The sequence below is a fragment of the Macaca nemestrina genome, chromosome 2 (assembly GCF_043159975.1).
Source record: "Macaca nemestrina isolate mMacNem1 chromosome 2, mMacNem.hap1, whole genome shotgun sequence".
NCBI lineage: Eukaryota > Metazoa > Chordata > Mammalia > Primates > Cercopithecidae > Macaca > Macaca nemestrina.
In genome coordinates this window covers 136,281,018-136,304,918 of record NC_092126.1, presented here as the reverse complement: position 1 = coordinate 136,304,918, position 23,901 = coordinate 136,281,018, and the positions used below count along the sequence as shown (strand labels likewise).

The 23,901-nt window shown below is 38.0% G+C and overlaps 1 protein-coding gene across 2 annotated transcripts in view; it reads left to right on the top strand.

Moving 5' to 3' along the window:
- Positions 1-23,901, top strand: part of LOC105479585 (SHQ1, H/ACA ribonucleoprotein assembly factor) — a 121,067-nt gene that overhangs the window by 64,534 nt on the left and 32,632 nt on the right. For both annotated transcript variants that reach the window (XM_071092078.1, XM_011737605.2), the window contains exon 10: positions 8,376-8,496. In XM_071092078.1, the coding sequence (XP_070948179.1) occupies positions 8,376-8,496 (121 nt within the window). The remainder of the gene's footprint in view (positions 1-8,375; positions 8,497-23,901) is intronic.

The following is a 23,901-nucleotide window of genomic DNA, read 5'->3' as shown; positions in this document are numbered from 1 at the left end:
GAGTGTAATTGTTTTAATTAAAAGTACAAAGGGCATTGAAATACATACTGTAATTCTTAAGATGGAAAAATTGAATACAAATTTTACCCACAAAATTTTGAAGTTTTCTGTGCCTGTGGGTTTTTTAAAAGTTCAAGTTTAGGTTGCAGCTGTTTCAAAGAGTTTTTTTTCCCATGCATCTTCAGCTTTTTAATCTACTTCTCTCCTTACTACGTAGATGGACTATATATTTTTAATGTTCTACCTTGAACTTGGATGCCTCATTCTTAGTTGTCTGAAGAAATTGAAATTAGTCATGTTACCATTATGTAGTTTTGATGGCATCTAGTCATGTATTTCTAAACTGAAACAGTCACTGTTTTGACAAGTTACTTAAGAAAGAGGACAGAGTTAATGTCAAGGCTGTCCTTCCAAACTGGCGAATCTTGCAGGGATTGTTAGAGCAGAAAAGGCAAAAAGTAGCCTTGGGTTAAATTCATTATTTGAACTTTTAATGGTACAGTGATGTAATAAAGTTTGTACAGCTACATTCTTTTCTCGTCAGGGAAATATGTAATTAGGGAAGGAGTAAACAAATTGTATATGCCATGTTTGTCACGATGCAAATAACTTAAAGCAAATCTGTAGACCACAGAGATCTTATAACTAGTATATGCTAACTGAGCAATTTGACTGGGTGTGTTTAAAGTTAGATTCTTTGTACTCCAGACTGTAGATTAACAACCAGCGTTTATTGAACAGGATCATACAATTTGCTGGACATTGATTGTTCTAGGCCAAGGAAGAAAGATGAAAAGTCATGTCCTTTACTGTCAAGGACTTCATCACACATGGTGATAAATACTGACAATGGATTTATTGCATAGTGGCTGAGGGTCAGACAACTTATTTTCCAGCTCTGATTCTTGCTTCCTAGCTGTGATCTTGGCCAACTCCTTCATATCTTTGAGCCTCAGTTTTCTCATTTGTGAAACAGGGAAGAAAGTACCTAACTTGTAGGGTTAAATCATGTAATTATATAAAGTTTCTGGTGCAGAGCAAGTGGGTAGCTCCTAATTACTTACCTTAAGTCTGTTTTGTGCTGCTGTAACAGAATACCACAGACTGGGTAATTTATAAAGAACAGAAATTATTGGCTCATGGTTCTAGAGGCTGGGAAATCCAAGATCACGGGACTGGTGAGGGCCATCTTGCTGCATCAGAATGTGGCAGAGGGTATCACATGGTGAGAAAGAGGGCAAGAGATTGAACTGGCAGCCTCAAGTTCTTTTATAATTGGCATTAACATTCATGAGGGTAGAGCCCTCATGACCTAAATACCTCTCATTGGGCCCCATCTTCCAACACTGTTGCACTGTGGATTAACTTTCCAACAGATGCTTTTTGCAGGGTGCGTTCAAACGATAGCACTACTGTAATAGGGGCGTATGTCGGGTATATGAGGGAACCCTAAACCAGCTGGGGGAAGAGTTGGAACCCTGTTCCCAGAAAAAGTAATGTCTGATTTGAGACTTGGATAGACGGTAAATTTGGGGTTGAATTGAGGGTTGTACATTCCAGGCAAAGGGGACATCTACAAAGTACATGTTTGCTTCCTGTTAATTTTGTTTGCGAGTATACAGATAATATATGTAATTTTAATAACAAAGAATACTTTTTAAATTGACAGGACCATAAGTTTGTGTTCAAAATAGTAATTCATTGCTTCAAGTATGTGTTTCTTAATACAGCTCAGAAATCTAGGCTTAAATGGCATCTGAGAAATTTGAGGATAAAAAAATTGCATAGACCTAGAAGCCTTCTTAATGCTAAAGTTAATGTGTGTGTTTGTGTTAATTTTTAGGAATTTGACTTTATTCTATTTCCTGATAGGGCCTGGTGTTAAAGCAAATTACCCCACTTTGGTTCTCTTAATTTAGATTAATTTGACACAGGTTTTCTGCCTTCTCCCTTTTTATGGTCAAATGACATATGAAAATTAGTGTTGAAATCATAAGATATCTGTTTTGATAATATGGTCTCATCAGAATCCCAGAATTCTACCCATTTTCTAGCCAGGTATCTATTATACTAAGCTATGTATTTTAAATGATAGTAATGTTGGCTGTTATTTTGAGATGATTTTACAAATAAAGACCAAGCAGTGCTTTCCCTCAGATGTTTGGAATAACCACTCTTCTTTTCTTTACTGATTATTTTTTAAATTATTATTATTTTTTTGTAGAGATGGGGTCCCACTATGTTGCCCAGGCTGGTCTCAGACTCCCAGGTTCAAGTGATCCTCCTGTCTTGGCACCTCCTAAAGTGTTGGGATTATAGGTGTGAGCCACTAGGCCTGGTCCATTTTCTTATTTTGGCCTCTTGATAAGGACAGATATGACATTCAATCTTAGCCAAAAGGCCAAGAAGCAATTAGCTTCTTGTCTTGGGTAACTCAGAACTTTAAAGGGCAGAGTAGATACCCGGAAAACCACAGTCACATAGCTGTAATGTACCAGCAATTGAAAAGAAATTTAGCTCTTACTGTATAGATTTAGCAACTTACATTGTTTTTCCTATGCTGGCTTTTAGCCAGCAAAAACATCCACTTCCCTGATCATCTCCTAGAGATGGAAACCATTTCTTATGTGCCTCCAGCCATGAGCTGGTCTGTCAGTGAAAGATTATTCCCAACCCTGCTCTCCTAATAGGAGGATTTCAGGAAGCCAGGGGATTCTATTTAGAACAACTCAATCTTGTCTTTGTATTAAGATATATTAACCTGAGATGCCACTTCTGTCCAGACAGGAAATCACATTGTTCTTAGTTTACCTTTCCTTTAAAGGAAAGCCAGGGAATATGTTAAATCTTATTTACTACCTACCTACTTATTACTGTCATCTATATTTTCTTTATCTTGTCGTTACGTTTCTCTGTGTTGTCATTAGTCTTTCCCTGAAGTAAAACATTCATGGCACTTGTCATTTATAATACCAGGATACTAGTGTTAAACTGCTTTCATGAGTGAACAAGAATTCTTGGTCTTAGAGTCATTCTTCCACGGATAGGGTTGACTTGTTCAACCAAGTCCATCCTAAAGAATCCCTAACTCTTGGGATTTAACATCCTGGAGAGCGCTGTTAGTGCCATTCTGCAGTGAAAATAGTTACCGTGGTTACTGTGCAAGGCACTGTTTTTTTTTCTGCTTTGAACCTGGCAGTGAACTGTCTAAAAATGGTCACTTTCCTGCAGTGCCTTTGAGCAGAAATGATTCTCTTGGACTTAGGCCTTAGCATTTTTTTATGCCCATATCATGTGTGATGAGCCCACGACTGGATAGAGCCCCACAGGCACCGTGTACTTTGAGTCCCCATAGGCTTCTGGCCACCGGCCATGTGACAACCTGGAAGAGGGCCAGATTTTTCCTTTGCTCATAGCTGCTAGGTAAGTGGCTGAGGGTCTGATAGAAAGAGCAGTCAGTACAAAAGAGACTGAATAAAAAAAAAAAAAAAAAGCCCAGCCACATGCTTGGTGAGTCTCCTGACTGTGATGCTATAGTCATCTATGGTGACATAGTCAGAACAGAAGAGATCAAGTGTGACCTCAGAGTAACAATGCATATTGTTGGGGAGAGAATGGTTTTCATGTACTTTTTATTCTGGATTGTCAACTGCCAGTAGCCTGGTTATCTTTACCATATTTGTCACATCACATACTGTGAAAGTAGTTTAAGGCTTACAGGTAAAACACAGCTTGTGAAGAGAGCATATAACTTTCCCTTTCAAAACTGCCGTGCAATATGATTTTTAAATATTAATCTAAATATTGCTTCTCAGTTGTTTAAAATATAATTTAAAATGTGGATTCAAATTTGTAACCTTCATTTGTCAATTTTTCAGGGGTTGGCTGTGTAGTTGAACATGTCTTAATTTTTGTTAAACAAATAATGAATGTTTCTTGTGGACAGTTTTGAAAATAGAGGAAAGTATAGAAAAGAATAAACAGCTGTACTCCCACATATTGAACAATGTCAGGTGCATGACAGGCTCTCACATATTTGCTCAGTGAACGTAGAGACGGATACTGTTAATATCATTTGGGTATATACGTCTAGGATTTTTTATTTTTATTTTATTTATTTTTTGTGATGGAGTCTCACTCTCAAGTCGCCCAGGCTTGATTGAGTGCAGTGGCGTGATCTTGGCTCACTGCAGTCTCCGCTTCCTGGGTTCAAGCGATTCTCTCGCCTCAGCCACCCAAGTAGCTGGGGCTACAGGTACCTGCTATCATGGCTGGCTAATTTTTGTATTTTTAGTAGAGACAGGGTTTCACCATGTTGGCCAGGCTGGTCTTGAACTCCTGACTTCAGGTGGTCTGCCAGCCTTGGCCTCCCAGAGTGTTGGCATTACAAGCATGAGCCACTCTGCCCTGCCTAGCATTTTTTAAATGAGTATTTGTCTTTTTTTTTTTTTTTTTTTTTTTTTAGAAAATAGGAATCAGAACATGCAAATACAATGTAATTTCTTCTCTTTAAATTAAAAAAAAATTTTGACATTTCTTATTTTTTGTTATTTGACATTTCTTTTGTTTGTTTTTGAGACAGAGTCTCGCTCTGTTGCTCAGGCTGGAGTGCAGTGGTGCGATCTCTGCTCACTGCAGCCTCCACCTCCTGGGTTCAAGTGAGTCTCCTGACTCAGCCACCCAAGTAACTAGGATTACAGACGTATGCCACCACGCCCGACTCCGTTTTGTACTTTTGTGGAGATGGGGTTTTGCCATGTTGACCAGGCTAGTCTCGAACTCCTGACCTCAGGTGATCTGCCCGCCTTGGCTTCCCAAAGTGCTGGGATTGAAGGCATGAGCCACCATGCCCTGCCTGTTATTTGACATTTCTTTTCATTATTATTATTATTATTTTTGTGATAGCTGGAAGATTTAAATTTGCCTGTGGCCTTTAGCAGGAGGGCAACCTCACTTTAGGCGTGTCTGCTAAATGAAGCTGTATATAATTTTATTAGGTAATGGCTGCTGTGGATCCTCCTTAAATATGTGACCTTAACTCTGTACCTTTCTACATTACGATATCCGGAGTAGGGTCCTTTATTCCTACTGCCTACACCTAAGTTTAGAGACATTCTCACTCAGTCTGTCCAAGTGCATTCTTCTCTTCCTCCTTGTTTCTGTCTGATTTCTACCAAACTCATCTGCTTCTCCCTTTTTTCCCTACATGAACTCTTTGCTCCAGCCAAATGGTTTTCTCCAAATCCTGCATTTTCTTTTTCTTTCTCTTTCTTTTTTCTTTTTCTTTTTCTCTTTTTCTTTTTCCTTTTCTTTTCTTTTTCTTCGGCGCCTCACTCTGTCACCTAAACTGGAGCGCAGTGGCGTGATCTTGGCTCACTGCAACCTCTGCCTCCCTGGGTCCCGCTATTCTCCTGCCTCAGCCTCCCGAGTAGCTGGGACTATCGGCACGCACTACCATGCCCGGCTCATTTTTATATTTTTAGTGGAGATGGGGTTTCACCATGCTGGCCAGGCTGGTCTCAAACTCCTGACCTTGTGATCCGCCTTCCTCGGCCTCCCAAAGTGCTGGGATTACAGGCATGAGCCACCACGCCTAGCCTGAATCCTGCATTTTCTGTTAACCTGTTTATGTTAGTAAAGTGTGGGATCTTGAGAGATAGTATTGTGGAAGTGTCACATAGCAGAGAAGCTTATTCAAGTTACAAGAGAATAGTTTGTTTTTCCAGTAAAGACTTATGATTGACATTTAAAACTTTTAGTGCTTATAAAACTAACTCCTTCCCTCTGCACCCTCCTTCCCCTAAAAAGAGAGAGAGAAGGAAAGCAAGAAAGAAATTAGTTGGCATATGCTTACTGTGACATTTGTCTTCTCTGTGGCAATTAAAACTTCAAAACATTCTTACAGGTCAGTTGTTCCTTGATTCTTTGGGTAATATGGCTAATGTGGCAAACTTGGTTTCATCATGCCTGCAGATTTTGATTATATTTCCTCCTCCTTTCATCACACCCTGCTCTCAACATTACCTAGTTTGTAATTAAAATAGGCTTGTTGTTGGGTGATCCACACTAATCATTTGACATAGTTAAGCTGGGCCACTTTGATAAGCCGTAGCACTGACCTTGACTTAACCAAATCAACTTGACATCTTGTAGCTTTAGGCCTTCTAAATATTAGTTTCTCTTCACAATCAGTCTAGCAGTGGAGCTTCCATTGACATTCTTCATTCATTCATTATTGTATCTGCATATGAAGAAGCCACCAAGTTAATATTTTTTAAAAAGGCATGGACTCTGTTTTCAAGGACTTACTACCTACTTAGGGGTTAAAGTCACTAATAAGTCCTTGAGTAATAAAAACGTGATATAGACTGGATGGGGCAAGAACATACAGGTAGCATGGCACAGTGGGTAGCCTCTGGAGCCATTAAGATTGGAATTTAGATCCTGGTCCCTCAACTCAGTGGCCCTGTATCTTACCCATCCTGGAGCCTCCAGTTTTCCTCCTGGGAATTGAACAGGAGAGGTTTGGGGAGGATTTTCCCCATTTTGAGTTTCCTTTCCACTTCTTTGCAGCATTTAGTAAAGGACCGTGAAGACTAGGAAAGTCAGCCCAGAGCTTCCCGAAGGAGTGAAGACTGGAGCTAGACCTTGATAGCGGGCTAGGTCACATGAGAAGGGAAAAAGGCATGGAAACAAGTCTGTAGAAAGAGCATTGAGAACATATGCAGGGAAGAGATTCCATGAAAACAGTGCATTAAAAAATGTGTGTTAGAAGGGGTAGAGTCTGGAATCTGAAAGATGGGCAAGAAGATTCTTAAAATCGAGACGTGAGATGAGAATATGAGTGAACATAGGATCTCAGGCAGTGGCAGACAAAGGGCAGATACAAGGAGCATTTCCAAGGAAAAATCATGAGGATTTGATGGGTGAGACTGTAGAATGAAAGAAATTTTAAGGATTTAAGCTGGGTGATTACTGTGTCTGTCATGTATTCATTCATTCTTAGAATACTTAAATGGAAAACCTGCTGCTGCAGTGTTCTGTTCTAGGTATTGGGGATTAACCACTAAGTAAAACAGAAGCCCCTGCTCTTTTGAAACTTACTTTCTAGTGTTAATTATGTTAAAAAATTTAGTGTCAGCAGTTTTAGGATCTTGAGATGTCATCATCTAGCTCATGATTCTTTTATGATCTAAAAGTTAAATGGGAAATGTCGATGAAAGCGCATTGAGTGTCTTCATGAACTCAGTATACAGTATTTCTGTGTTTCAGAACTGTGAAGATAAGAATGAAACTGTTAAACTGAAAATACTGAATTTCACAGGTCAAAGAAAGTGGTAATACTCTAGATATGGTATTAATAGTTCACCTTATAATTAATAAATTTCAGGGAGTATCATGAAGTGTGGAACACCTAGGGAATTGTTGAATTGTAAAAGGCTCCTTTTGTGGACTTTGGTTAGGTTAAAATTAGGTTCATTTAAAAACCAGGAGGAAGTAGTTAGGTTGAACAAGACTTTAATCCTTGATGGCTTTTGTTCATATGAGTTTTGTCAGCTTATTTCTGAAGTAGTGCTATGATGTTTGAGTGTTCAAACTGAGTTTTCTTCAATTCTTTAAGATAAAATAATTTATTAGTAGATAATTCCTTGACAGAAAATGTTGACATAAGAAATAAAGAAGTTTGAAATTTAGAATACAGTTTTCCATGTTATTTTGAAAGCTTGAATTGGAAGAACATTATCTAATTAAAATTATGATGCATTTAAATATTCATTTGGTTTAGAAAACTTCCTGCCTTTCATTTAATAGACCTAGTTGTATTTCATAGCATTTTAATGATAACCACAACTAGTCAGCTGTAACAATAGAATATAAAGATTATACGTAATTTTTTTTTTTGGGGGTGGTATGGAGTCTAGCTTTGTCACCCAAGCTGGAGTGCAGTGGCATGATCTCGCGCAAGCTCTGCCTCCTGGGTTCACGCCATTCTCCTGCCTCAGCCTCCCAAGTAGCTGGGACTACAGGCGCCCGCCACCACGCCCAGCTAATTTTTTGTATTTTTAGTAGAGACGGGGTTTCACCGTGTTAGCCAGGATGGTCTCGATCTCCTGACCTCGTGATCTGCCCGCCTCGGCCTCCCAAAATGCTGGGATTACAGGTGTGAGCCCCGCGTCCGGCCAAAGATTATGTGTAATTCTTAAGGAAGTCCATAAAGGGATTTAGACCTAATAGGACTCATAAATTTTTTTGCGTTTAAAAATATTCTTAAGGAAATGATCAGGATTCTAAACTGCTTTAAATATATTACCTCTCAGGATCTGAATTTCTTTTTCTTAAGGATAATTTTATGTTTTTTTTTCAATTTTCTTCAGGTAAAAGTGCAGTTTTAAAGTGTGTCTTGGATATTCACAAAATTTTTCAGGAAAACGACCCAGCATACATACTGAATGATCTCTACATCTCAGACTACTGTGTGTGGATTCAGAAAGTCAAGTAAGTTTTCATAGAGTTACTTATGAATTTTTAGATGCTCACATTGCTGACATATCTATTTACCCAGGAGGAAGAAAACGAAATCACCTGAGGACTAAGGTTTATTTTTTATTTATTTATTTTTTTGAGATAGAGGTTTGCCCTTGTCACCCAGGCTGGAGTGCATTGGTGCGATCTCGGCTCACTGCAACCTCTGTCTCCCAAGTTAAAGTGATTCTTGTGCCTCTGCCTCCTTAGTAGCTGGGATTACAGGCCATGCCACCACTCTCGGCTAATTTTTTTATTTTTATTAGAGATGGGGTTTCACCACGTTGGCCAGGCTGGTCTCGAACTCATGACCTCAGGTGATCTGCCCGCCTCGACCTCCCAAGTGCTGGGATTACAGGTGAGAGCCGCCGTGCCTGGTCAGGAATAAGTTTTAATGAGAAGGGAACCCATAGACCTACCAAACACTAAAAAGTAACTGGATTAACATGGGAAGCTTGATGAATGTTCTTAGGGAAGAAGGTACAGATGGTGAAAAGTTAATTTTATTAGAAAAAATTGGTATTGGTATATCTTGGAAAACAGGTATTAAAACAGTTGTGATATTTATTGCCTTGCTGTTGACTGTCCAGTATGAAATCTCAAGACTGAGTATCTGAACTTGTATCTATAGTTCACTTACAGTAGAGTGTGTGTGTAGATGTATGTGCCTTCATGTTTGTGTGTGCAAACATTTTAGTATGCAAACCACATCAAATGAATCCAGATGAGAGCTCTGCATTCATTGGCTAGCCACTGGCTTACCACCTGCAGAGCCTAATGGCATGATTCTTGATAACGCATGTATGGAAGGGTCCGAACACTCACAGATGGGCTCCAGCACTCGGTGTATAAACATTTTTAAAAGTGTTTACCATTGCGTCAAAGAAACATAATAGATTAACTATTAAATTTTGAAATGCAGTGAATATTTATTTGTTTATTTATTTATTTGAGACGGAGTCTCACTCTCACCCAGGCAGGAGTGCAGTGGCGCGATCTCGGCTCACTGCAAGCTCCGCCTCTCAGGTTCAAGCGATTCTCCTGCCTCAGCCTCCTGAGTAGCTGGGATTACAGGCGTGTGCCACCATGCCTGGATGCCTGGCTAATTTTTTGTATTTTTTAGTAGAGACAGGGTTTCACTGTGTTAGCCAGGATGATCTCAATCTCCTGACCTCATAATCCACCCACCTCGGCCTCCCAAAGTGCTGGGATTACAGGTGTGAGCCACCGCGCCCGGCCAGTGAATTTTCATTTTGTGAAGTTCTGTAGATCTGATTCTTAGTAAACAGGGCGAAATTCCATTTCAGTAGCAAGAGGCTGTTAATTAAGAACCTATAAATGGGCCAGGCATGTTGGCTCATGCCTGTGATCCCAGCACTTTGGGAGGCCGAGGTGGGAGGATTGCTTGAGTTCAGCAGTTCAAGACCAGTCTGGGCAACATAGTGAGATCCTGTCTGTATTAAAAAAACAAAACAAAAACCTATGAAGGGAACTCTTAATTGGAATGACTCCTAGGTGCTATAGAAAATGATAGCTACAATGTCAATTGTGACTTAGAAGAAAAATGATCTGGATATTTTTGCTACTGCCATGATTGATAAATAAATGCTTTAGTGTGGATTTTAATATCTGTTTTGAATGAGCCATTATATGGGATTTATTTTTTATTTCTCTTCATGGGAAAGCAATTATATTGCAGAATGGAATATGAAAAAACTTGAAGCTATACCTGTTGTACAGAAAATGCTTAGGGATTGCTCAAGATAATGCCTAATAACATACAGCAGGTGGTGTCAGCATTCGTGTTGGAAATCTAGATTTCGCCAGATGGAAAATTGAATCTTTAACCCCTGAGGTCATAATGGCATGTCACCACTTCATTTGATCCTCCTGCTAATTGAGCTTATCAAATACCCTGCTGCCGTTTCCTGTTGTTACTTTCATTTTCATAATAAAATTAAATGGGGATAGTCTATCTGTGTGGGTTTTGGTTTTTCTTCTTCTTTCTTTCTTTTTTTAAGGAGTGATGATTTTGTAAACATGTAATGAATATTGAGGTTTGTGCAAGGATCCCATTTCTATGAGTGCCTGTTTCTCTCTGTGATATTCTTTATTAACTAGAGAGAAGATTGTTTTTCATTAAAGTAGAAAGATATAGGCTCTCAAGTAGAGTAGGGATTATCGACTGACTTTGAAAAAACTTTTTCTCTTGGTTTTACGTTGTGGGACATGAAGCGAAATTCTTAGGTTGTTTGTAATCGTTGTGCTAATAATAATTTTTTAAAAAGGGATAATGTATTGGGGAGTGAGGTAGGAGAGAGAAACCAGCAGGATCTCTTCAAATTACTTTGCAAAAGTGGTTTTTACAACTTTACCAATTTGAACATAACTTTCTTTTCCCTAAACAGGTGTGTTGCTTTCAGTTTGTATGTTAAATTTAACTGTAGCCCAGCTGTTTTTTTCTCTTTTGAAATAAAGCATTTGTTTATCTAATTTTTATAAAAATTTCTAGTTTCATTCTTAATTTTACAAGCACAACATGATTGAGCTTTCTAGTGTTTCCTTTACTGTGAACTTCTTAGGTCTAAATAATTCTATTGCAGTGTAGATCCATGATTTTCATAAGTAATTTTTTCCTCACTTTTACCTTCTGGTTTATTTCTTCTCCATATAGTTTATCAGTGAAATCTAGCACCTTATTTTTATGTTTGAAAAGAGCTGTGTATTTTTCTTAGTTTAGTTTGATGTTCTTGATTATAATGATAAAAACTATGTAAGGTTTTGTTTGAAATACCAGGTAAGTGATAAATTCTGACTAGCACAAATACAGCATTCCATTTTTACAGTCAGATACATGCTTTGGCAAAAACCTATGGAAACATAGGTAGCAAAGTCATTCTTACTTTGAATTAATGAAGTTATAGCAACATCTATTATTACTTCTGCTTTTGTACTACGTTTCCCTATGGTTTCTGTGTCTTGTAGTGCGTATTTGCAAAGCTGAAAAACTGAAGCTCCTGGCCTCTCATTCTGAGTTAGAGACTTTACGAATTGTTTTTCTGAAAAGAATGCTCCCTCCCACCCTTCACTATAAGCTTCACTGGAAGTTTCAAGTGTGGTGCTCACTACAGGAAATGTTCTCTGGTTGGCAGCCTTAGAAAGTGATTTGTTTGAGATTATATGTCTTATAAGAGATAGGTCAGGTCTTCTGGTTCCAGATTTCATATTTTTCAAGATACGCCACGTATGCAACCAGTCGTCTCCACCCATAGCATGTGGAAGAAAAAAGATGAAAGCCCTTTCTTCAGAGAGATTTTCCTAAAGGAAAGGTAATGAATGAAACGTCTGTCTTTCTCGTGGATGTTTCCGTAGCACTTGGTTGAGAGATCACTGGACACCTCTCATGCCTGCCTTATATTGTAGGAATCTAGATGCGTAACTCTTTCCCATCTAAAATACTAAGGTCTTTGTGAATGAGCACCTATCTGGGCCCATCACAGTTTGTGAGCACAATCAGTTTTACTCAAATGGAATGATACCTGTTAGACCGGATTAAAGGAACATTTTTCATTTTTTTTAAAATGTAGGACTTTAAAAATATAAATCAATTCTAACTTATTTTTATTGATATTTCAGCTACATATACAAGTTCCCCGATTCTTTGCTGGTTGGCTGCCATCAGTAGCAGTGATAGTTCTGACCCTCTGAAAGTTTAACAGTTCCATGGGTATCCAACCCTTTGGCTTCCATGGGCCACACTGGAAGAATTGTCTTGGGCCACACATAAAATGCACTTAATACTAACGATAGCATGGACCAAAAAAAGGTCCATGCATAATTTTTGTGATATCCACCACTGCAGATAAGCAAAAAAGTCATTTCATTCAAAGAGTTGGCACCTTTTTATATAAGTTGGGTTAGAAAATAATGAACTGTAATACATTCCAGCTCTACTTCTCATTGACCGTATGACCTTAGCAAGTCACTTTGTCACTTAATCTAATTCAACCAGTATTAGTATCTTGATATTTCCTCTATTTGTTTCCTAATGCATTTCTAAACCAGTGGAAACAATATTGTACATACCATTCTGTAGCCTGTTTTATACTCATGATAATACCCTATAAACCATTTCCCTTTATAACATCCATTACAGAGTTTTTTTTTTAAGTAACTAATTTATTCATCATTATAAAAAGAGTACATATATGCTCACTGAGAAAATTTCACATTAAAACTATGGTTTTAATACATAGCACATTTTGAAATGACAGGGGATCAAGAAGGGTATTCTTTTGTTTTTGCTACATGGAAAAATGTTGTTGTTTTTAAATGAAACTAAAATCTAAAATCCTGACTCTTATCAGTACAAATGTGAACTTGTAATTAAGATGTTAAATCACACTTTTTCTCTGTAGTGTAGTTTTTTTAAGTAGGTAGTTATGGGGAAAAAGAAAAAAGTGTTTTTGAAATGCTAAACTCTCTTTGCATTAAACTGATTAATGGTTAATTAACTCTAATACTCAGTGCAATTCACTTTTTGCCTGAAATCTTATGGTCTTTTGGACACTAATGTGGGAAGTTTGTAGAGGGAAACAGCTATATCACAAAATAGTTATCTGTCATTGGATAAATCGTGAACCTCAGTTTCCTCAGTTGTAAGCGAACCTAAGTCATTTCAGCACTGAAGTTCTAAAATTGTGGAAAACTTAAGACCTTACGATTACTTTAGATTGCTTGAGTTGCTTTCTATGTGCGTGTGCTTTTGAAGGGGATAGGATTATGCTAAGAACAGGATAGATAACATACATCTCTTCCTTTTGGCTGTCTGTTGTTCCTGGTTGATCTGCCAAAATTAGGGAGTCAGAGACTCATATGCAGAGGTACAACATCAGAATTGCATCTAAAAGTGGAGTCATGTATTTTTTTCAAACAGTAGTTATTGAGTTCTATTATGCGCCAGGTGGTGAGATAGGTGCTGGGAATATTATGGTGAACAAGAGAGACACGTCGTTGTAAAGCTGGTCTTCTGGTGGGAAATGTAGATGTAATATATTATACCCAGTAGCAGCTACAGTGGGCAAATATGGGTGCTGTGGAAGCATCTAAGAGGACACAGGGCTGTAGGAAAAAGCTTCCAGAGGAAGAGTTTAAGCTGAGAGCTGAAAGGTTGTAAGAATTGGTAAGATGCAGGTGGAGAAGTGGGGATGAAGAATATTTCAGACAGGCGACAAAAGAATATGGCCCATTTGAAGGGCTTGAAAACCCAGGCTGCATAGGTCATAGTATAGAAGGGAGAGGAAAGAAGTGAGGCTAGAGGTTCATGTAGAGGCTTGGCCTTCTAAAGATGCTTGGCCTTTGTCCTGGGAGAATATAGAGCATCTGAAGAGTTTTAAGTGATGAAGTGCCTATATGAGTGTGGGGATGAGACTGACATTCTGGGAAGATCCATCAGGTGACATTGTGGGGAATGAATTGTGGTGGGACAGAGCTCAGAGCTCAAGACTTAAAGGCCGGTTAAGAAGCAGAGTATTCCAGGAAAAATAGCTTGAGCCAGGTGAGTGAGAATGGGGAAGGAGATTAGTTGGCAGATTTGAGAGGCAGATGAGACAGACTTAGTAATTGATTGGATGCTGCTGGGAGAGAAAGAAGGGGAGGAGCCAAGATGAGATGTGGGTTTTGACTTGGGCATCTAACTGGGTGTATTTGCCAAGATTAAATACTAATGAAGAGTGTGCAGTTTGGGAGAGAAGATGAGAAGTTCAGTTTTGGAAATGTTGGTTTGAGGCCGCTAAGGAATATCAGTAAAGAGGGAGCCAAGAACATTTGGAGCACAGCTGGGACAGATGTATAAAGAAGAGTTTAGACAAGAAGGGAAATGAATTAAGTCACAAAACATAAAAAATGTTCTCTGGTTACATGGTACTGTGTTACCTATAAATATAATAATCGGAGTGGATGCATTTCAAACTGGGAAAATAACATCATGCAGAGGAGTAGACAAGGAGAACAGGTATGCAACATTGTGAATAAATTTTCTCGTTCTATCTACAGTGTGTAGGTAGGACAAGAGTGGATGTGAGGCTTTTTGCATTTGGATCATAGTTTATCCTTGCTGTCGAATAAGGATAAGAGGGTCTTATCCTTTATTGTTAAATAAGAGGGTCTACTGTTAACATTCTGAGGGTCACGATGTTTTAGTAATAGGGCCAGATAAGAAATCCTATCTCTTCAGTCTGTGTGCCGGAGCCTGCCAGTATTCTTAACTAATTCTTTTTGTTTTTTAAGAGATGGAATATCGCTGTGTGACCTCTAGCTCCAGGGCTCAAGTGAGCCTCTTGCCTCTGCCTCTGGAGTAGCTGGGAATATAGGAGCATGGCTCTTGACTACTTCTTGTCAATTGGTCACGTAAGAGAAACTCACTCAGACTTTTACAGTAAAATTGAGGAACTTTATTGGGTGACTGTAGGTTATCCCCTGGAACTGTACTTTCAGGAGTACATCTGGATACCAGGAGGTCAGGTGATGAGAAAGTGAGGCATTCGGCTTGCTCTTACATGTGGTCTCGCGTGGTGCTGCTTTCTGCAAGGCACTGCCACTCTTCTCTCTCACTGCACATGGAGAATGGCCACTCCACAACTCTGAGTTTACGTGTCTTTACTTTCAGTGGGGATAGATTCCCTTGTTTGTAATTCCAGGGGAGGAAGAATGTGATTGGCTCAGCAAGGGTAAGTTTTGCTGGTCCAGTTGCCTTGGTCACACTGGGATCAGAAGTAGTGAGTGGCATTTCTAAGAAAGTGAAGGTGGAGGACATGCAGTCACCTCATGAAGACATTGCTGTAATTTCGCAATACCATTTTGAGCCATAGCTGGGGGAAAGCCATGACACCTACCACCCTCCAAGTCACTGGTGTTTATAATGAATCTACAGTGTGGAAGGTGATTTTGGGGATCTGTTAAATTCAGGCACACAGAGTGATAATCGGACACTCTTGGTGGTTTTACGTTTGTATGGGAAGTTTCTTCTCTGACAAATGGTGAAATGCTAAGTGTTACATTAGCTGCTAATGATTAGCATGTAGAAATTTCAAGAAACAATTGTGTGTAATTTCAAGCAAGTTAAACCTCCTTGGATTAAAATCATTCTTGGTAAGGTGCTTATTCTGGCATGTCAAGTTGCTCTTTAGTTTTACTGTTTATTTTTAATTAAATCCACAAATTCATCCTGGATGGAGGTGGGTTTTTATCTCCATAAGAAAAGATTAGTACAAGGCAGTATCCATTCACTTGGATCCATTCAGCGTCGTTTCATATAGAAAGGATTTACTTAATGGTTCTGCACCTTATCACCAGTAGTTCAGCAGTGCCCACTGGGGACTGTCGCTCTTCATTAGACTTCTCTTACAAGAAATGTGCCAGTAAATCACAGGATTACAAATGTTCCTACAGATTTAAGACTAAAATAACCTTTTATAAAGATATGAATGCTTCCTGTAATTAAGTGTATTGAAAAAACTAACAAAAGCATCATATATTTGAATGTTAAAGGTTTGTGGGATATTGTTGTTCATTTTTTAAAAAATTTGGAATTTGTATCCTGTTTTTTTTGTTGTTGTTGTTTTTCAGGTAAACTTTATTTTAGAATAGTTTTAGATTTACAGAAAAATTGCAGAGGTAGTACAGAGTTCCCATGTACCCCCACCCAGTTTTCCCTGTTAACCTCTTATATTGGAATTATATATTTGTCACAATTAATGAACCAATATTGATATGTTATTATTAACTAAAGTTTATTTAGATTTTCTTAGTTTTTACCTAATGTCCTTTTTCTGTTCCATGAGACCACATTTTGTTTTGCTTTTACTAAAGAACTGGAAATTGAGTAGTGCTCCATTTCTTGGACATTTTGGTTATTCAGGACCTTAAATGCTATGAAAGGTAGTGAAATATTATTGAGATACTCAGGTACCTGAGGAGCTTAATACATAGAAACATTCTAATCATCATGAATCCAGACTTGGAAAAAATAAATATTTGAGAATTTTTAGAAATAGAAACATAATTCATTTATCATTTTTACTTACACGTATACCATGGACATCATGATTATGATACATTGATAAAAATAGAGAAAGTTTAGGGCTGGCCGTGGTGGCTCATACCGATAATTGCAACACTTACAGGTGTGTTGGCTGAGGTGGGAGGATCAGTTGAGGACAGGAGTTGGAGACCAGCCTGGGCAACATGAAACCCTGTCTCAACAAAACTTAACTGGGCGTGATGGCATGTGCTTGAACCCAGGAGTTCAAGGCTGCAATGAGCCAAGATCATGCCACAGCACTCCCGCCTGAGTGACAGAGGGAGACCCCATGTCAAAAAAAATAAATACATAAATAAAAGGTTTATAAAAATAAATTGGGCAAGGCCTTTATATTTTCATCTTAATTTTCTTAAGGTGGAGGAGGTTAGAGGAGAAAATGTGGAGATATGTATGAACCATTTTCAGAGGTGAATAAGCATGGAAAATAGCGTACCTTTATTTAGGGAGTAGTATGTTTATCAGGCCCATTTTATAACTATAACTGAGTGGCTGTGTTAGATGTCTCTGTTCTTTCTTGTTTTAGTTCCTGATACTTGTCTCTAGATTGCTCAAGTCCTTGGTTTTGGCTCAGTGGAGCCATGGCTTTTTACAGAGTAAGCAAATTGCTATTTTCCTTCATCTCTTGGTTCCTGTGTATTTTTGTACCTCAAAACTCTTAGGAGGATTCTCTTTGGAAGGAGACCCACAGGATCAAGTGAGTTAGGTGATTGATTTAGTCAGGTTTTTAAAACCAGTATTCTCTACTTCACGTAGAATTTTCACTATGCTTGAATTGTCTTAACATCTTATTCAGAGAAAAGGCTTACATTGATTAATGTGGCATATGTGTGGTTATCATACTTAGAAAGTGCTCTGTTTAAGTAGAGCTTTGTCAAGAGCATTCTTTCAGTGGAGTCACAAGAAAGCTTTTTAGAAAAACTGACAACTTCAAGTACAATTTCCTTTTTCTTCTGTCTATTATGATTGAAACCCAATCTTTGTTATAACATAATTATCTCAGCTGAAGCCAACAGGGAATTGCTGCCTTAATGTAAGGGGTGTGAAGTCCCCTAAATAAATAGAGGATTAATTACATTCCCAGCATGTTGCGAAGGTGATGAGATTGATTGTGATCATTTGACTTGTCCCATTTCCTGCTCTGACTACTTTCTTGAATAAATAGAAGCTGGGAACATAATAAACAGAGCTACGGAACTCTGTATTGGTGGGCATGGAGTGTTGGAAAAGGACCTTCTTGAGGTATATTTCTGGATTTGAAGTGATTTATATGACATTTTACAGTTTTTTTCATTGATTATTCTTGTACTGTTTCAATTTAAACAGCTTTCAAGGAAAGTGTTTTTGCTTCAGAAAACATAGATATTAGCAGAGTGTTGAGAGAAATTGACAAATTCTATTTTAACGGTTGGATATCAGCAAATTTCTGATCCAATTTTAGATATTTTCATTTAGTGTGGCATTATGGAAAGTTTAAACTAAAGGAAATATTAGCTGTTACATGTTTCTATTGTCCTTTTCACATAAGAGCTTCATACTTCTGTTAAATTTAAAGTGTAAATTAGGACTTTCATGAAGTGGATCATGTTTTCTGTTTTGTGTTTGTCTTACTCTCTTTTCCTGGAGAGTTTTATAATATCCTGAAACTGTGATTTAGAGTATATATTTATTCTCCAAATTTTCTATTGCTGTGGCTTCCTGTGGAGGTCCACTTTTTCCAGGAAGTACGTAAAACAATCTTTTTGGGGTATAGGAAAACTGTAATAGACCTTCTATCTATCCTTATTTTTTGAGAATGAAATAAGCTTCATTAATATTTCATACATGGATTGATGGCAAAAACCATTTTTAGTGGCTACTTACCATACATTTTTTTTTTAGTGATGTGATATTTGATTAGAAGCTTAAAAGGCACACTGCTTCATGGAACAACCATTCTTATTTTCAAAGAGAGTCTTATACCTTTTTTCTCAAAGCCTAAGTTATGTCAGGGCAGGGATTGCCTCTGCTAGGAAATTAGTGTTGGGGTTCGGGGACTCTCGTCAGTCTCTGCCAATTAAAGACTCCTAATGATATGGTCTCTTCTTTCTGCTCTGTAATTTTATATAAATAATACAATGGTGCACCAAAACTATGAGAAAAACTGCATTGGTAGTGTCAAATTGACTACCTGACTTAAATGCTAAGTTCGTATTTGAGAAAACTCAAACCAGCACTGATGAATTATCTAATTATTACGTTTATTTCATTTCATGTAGGGTATAAGGGCTTTCTTTTTTCTGAAATGCAAGCCCTTCTTGAAAATCTCACCTGAGGCTGTGCATGGTGTCTTACACCTGTAGTCCCAGCACTTTGGGACACCAAGGTGAGCGGATCACCTGGGGTCGGGAGTTCAAGACCAGCCTGGCCAACATGACGAAACCCCATCTCTACTTAAGAATACAAAAATGAGCCGAGCATGGTGGCACATGCCTGTAATCCCAGCTACTTGGGAGGCTGAGGCACGAGAATCGCTTGAACCCAGGAGTGGAGGTTGCAGTGAGCCGAGATTGCGTCATTGCACTCTAGCCTGGGTGACAGAGTGAGGCTGTCAAAAAAAAAAAAAGAAAGAAAAGAAAATTGCCTTGAGTGCAGACCACCATACTTTTTAACTTTATTTACTTCTATATTCTGCCTCTACTAAAAATACGGTGTGGTGGCGGGCACCTGTAATTCCAGTTACTCAGAAGGCTGAGGCAGGAGAATCGCTTGATTCTCTGAGTTGTACAGCACATCAAGTGATGGAATACACCTCTAATATCATGGCATGTTTGTCTTTTGGTTAGTTTGCCTGATTTTAGTCTCGTGATGGATGAAATACCACTTTACATCCCAGATTTGTAATTATGTGGTATACTTTAAATGACAGAGTGAAAGGCAAAAAGTAATGTCTCTTCTGATGATCATCTCTTCTCCTGACTCCTGCCACTTTGGGTGTGTACGTATGCTATAAACCCAGAGCACATACACACCCAAAGTTGTTCTTTGTGGCTGTCACTTTTGACACCTTATTAGAACCCAAAGACACTTTCTTTTAGCAAAGAATAAAACACCTTCTCACATATGGTATTAAGTACCTTTGTGCTATTCCAAATAAGCTTGCCAACCAATTTAGATTTGTTTTCTATCCTTAGTATATCCTAATGCTTCAGAAAAATAAGGATTTAGTTCTTACTGGAAGAAATTGACTTCAGTTTCAACTTGATATTTAAGATTACAGTTGTCAGCATTTGTCCCATCTGCTTGTTTTAAGGGACATAACGGTTAAAAGGACTTCACTTAATGCTGTATAAGTTAGTGATCTGAATAAAACTGTTGGCAAAGGATCTCCACTTTATATTAAATGCTGGATTAATCACACAGGTCAAGCTTTCAAAATTCTAGTTGTGAAGCTTATGTTCTGAATGTAGCAGCACTATATATCCTTACTTTCAGAAGCTGTATTGTGATCCATGGTTTCAGATGCATATTTCAAATCCGAAAATTTTACCTGGCAAGTAAGGCTTATCATACCTTTTTTAAAAAATTAAATATTTTTTAAATAGTAGAGACAGGGTCTTGCTGTGTTGCTCAGGCTGGTCTCAAACTCCTGGCCTCGAGCAGTCCTCCTGCCTTGGCCTCCCAAAAGTTCTAGGATTATAGGCATGAGCCACCTCGCCTGGCCTTGTACGTTTTTATCAGAAATATTCAACTTTGCTCCAGGTTTGTGTGAAAACAGTTTTGCTTTTGTTTTTAAACCAGAGCCACATAGATCTTTCCATCTTCTGTATAGGTCAGTGTTACTTGTTTCTGTTAATCATACTATTTCAAAGTCCCCTGGCATTTTAAGATGGGCTGTCCTCTTGAGGCTTGGGCATGAGAGTTAAGCCAGATACTGACTTCATTTTCTATATCTTTTGGGGTCTTGTTATCCTATGTGATGGTAATGGTGGTTGTTTAATTGTGACTGCTTTAGACTTGAGTATCTGTTCATCAGTCCATTCATTCAACAAATAGTTTATGAGTTCCTACTGTGTGCAGGCTTCTCTGCCAGGGGCCTGCCAATGGTAATCAAAAACTTGACTTGGCTTCTGCCCTTCTAGAATGTGTAGTCTGATGGGGAGAGAAGTATTAATCAAATACTTGCATACACAAAAAGTAAAATTAAAACCTTGGAAAGTGGTGCAAAAGAAAAGTTTCATACTGCCATGAGAGATGGCTGACCTTGCCTCGTGAGGGAATTAGGAGGAGAAGGAGGATCCCCTGGGGAAATGTTTGGTTTGAGTACTGAAGTACAAGTAGGAATTAACCTAAGAAAGGTGGTGGACTTCAGGAATATATAGTAGATCCATCATGTGCAAAGGGTCTGTGGCAGGAGGGAATTTTATATGTTTTCAAGAAATTGCAAGAAGATCAAGGTGGCTGGAACACAGAGAAAGGGTATATATGTGGGGGCAGGGGATCAAGAAAAGGCTGATGATTTAGCCAGAACCCAGACAGTATAGTGCCTTTTAAGTAATGTTAAGAATTTTTATCCTTTTTCTAAGAGTAGTGAGAAGCCAGTGGAGGATTTTCAGCATATGATGGGAGATCACTGGTGTTGTAGTGTAAAGAGCTTTTTAGGCCAGTTTCAAGACTATTAATAGTGTCCTTATGAGGCGTGAGTGTAGCCTGACTAGGGAGTTAAGATTTTAAGAACTCAAATGGATTTAGAGAATGAGGAAGAAGGCAACGTGGAGGATGATGCCTGGGTTTGTAGCCTGCACAGCTGAATGAATGATAAAACCTAATTTTGGAAAAGGAATCTCAGCGTTTTGGCTTTTGTTAGAGGAATTCTTCTTTATACAGAACTTAAAATCTTTTGTGGTGATCTGTACTTTAATCATAATTCTGGATAGTGGCCAGTTTTCTTTATTTGCCTCTGGTATTGTTGCCTTTATTATTTAATGAACTACTGGGCTCAGTTATCTATGGAGGTTTGCCTTTTGTATGTCTTTTTTGAATGTTTGTAGGGTTATTTTCTTAAAATGTTTTCTTATGAAATATGCAATAATATTTGAAGCGTATACAAATTACACAAATTAAGCGTATACAATTACACAAATTAAAGAATAGTAACGAACTGAATATTCATGTAACTACCACTGATTTTTTTTTTTTTTTTTTTAAAGAGACAGGGTCTCTGTCTATCACCCAGGCTGGAGGACAGTGATGTGATCATAGGTCACTGCAGCCTCAAACTCCTGAGCTCAAGTGATCCTCCCATCTCAGCCTCCTGAGTAGTTAAGACTACAGGCATGCCCACCTAATTTTTTTATTTTTTGTAGAGATAGGGTTTTGCTTTGTTACTGCAGGCTGGTTGAACTCCTGGGCTCAAGTGATCCTCCCACTTCAACCTCTCCAAGTGCTGAAAGTGGAAAGATTATAGACGTGAGCCACCAGGCCTGGCCTCCAATCTTAAGAAATAGAATATCACCAATTTCCTAGAGATTCCCTGTGGGACCAATCCCAATTGTATTTCCCACCTTAACTTCTGGTAACCACAACTCTAAATTTTGTGTCAGTCATTACTTTTCCATATAGTTTTACCATTCGTGCATATATCTCAAGTTTAGTTTTTAGCTTTGCTTGCTTTTGGACTTTATGTAATGGAATCATACTATATGGTTCTTCTATTACTTGTTCCTTTTGATTTTAAAAAGATTTATCCATGATGATGCATAGAGTTGTAGATTGTTCTTTTCTGTCCTGCAGTGTACTATCCCGTTGTCTGAATATAGTGCTGTTTGTTTATCTGTTGTTCTGTGGAACCACTAATAAATGGTTTCCAGTTTGGGCTATTAAGAAAATGCTGCTGCAGATATCACTGTACATGTTTCATGGTGTACTTGTGCAACTTTTTGGTTACGCCCTATACCTAGGAATGGAATTTCTGGGATTAGGGGACAGTGATATGTTAGCCTTTAATGGGCAGTGTCAAACTGTTTTCCAAAGTGGTTGTACCAATTTATTTCACTTATACTTATACTTTAACCAGCAATGTATAAGAATATTCCTGATTCCACCTTCATGCCAACATTTATATGGTTCAAATTTTAAGATTTGACAATCTGAAGGGGTATGAAATAGTTTCTGTTATAATTTTAATTTGCATTTTCCTAATTACTAGTGAAGCTGAGCATCTTTTCATGTGTTTATGAGCCATTGGTGTTTCCTCTACTATGAAATGTCTGTCTATTGTATCCCCTGTTTTTCAGTAGGACTTCCTTTCTTTTTGATTTATAGGATTCTTCCAGTATTCTGGATACTAGTCCTTTATTGGTTAAATATGTTGCAAATATTTTCTTCCAGTTTATAGTTTATGTTTCAGTCTCCTTGTAGTATTTTCATAAACAGAAGTTTTTAATCTCAATGCTGTAGAATTTCTCAGTATGTTCCTTTATGGATGTGCTTTTGGTTCTTGTTTAAGAAAGTTTTTATGATCTGAATGTTATAAAGATATTCTCCTGTAGTATCTTCTAAAATTTTTATTCTTTTGCATTTTGCATTTAAGTCCTTAGTCCACCTGGAATAGATTTTTTATATGTTATGAAATAGGGGAACCAGTTTCATTTTTCCCATATGGATAACTGTATCCTGGCTTCATTTATTAAATAGTCTATCCTTTCCTCATACATCCTGCAGTGCTCACTCTCATAAATAAAGTTAACATGTATGTGTGGATCTGTTTCTAGGCTGTCTGTTCAGCCCCACTGATTTACTTGTCTATCATGCGCTAGTACCATACTTTCTTAATTACTGTAGCTTTATATCTTAGAATCAGCTTGTCAAGTTCCATGAAAAACATTTTGATTGGAATTGCTTTGAATCTGTTAATCAGTTTGGAGAGACTAAAACATTTTGTGACTCTTTCCAGTAATATGGTATGACTCTCTATTTAAGTTTTCTTTAATGTCTTTCAATAAAATTTTATAATTTTTTTTCCATTAAAGGCTTACACATTTTTTGTTGGATTTATTGCTTGATAAAAATGATACCTTTTTTAAAAAAATTATTTGTAAACTGCCTGTTTAAAGTACAGTCATGCATTGCTTAATGATAGGGATACATTCTGAGAAATGCATCATTAGGCAGTTTTATTATCTGAACATCATAGATTGCACTTACACAAACCTAGATGGCATGGTCTACTATACACGTAGGCTCTGTGGTGTAGCCTATTGCTCCTAGGCTACAAACCTGTACAGCATGTGACCGTCCTG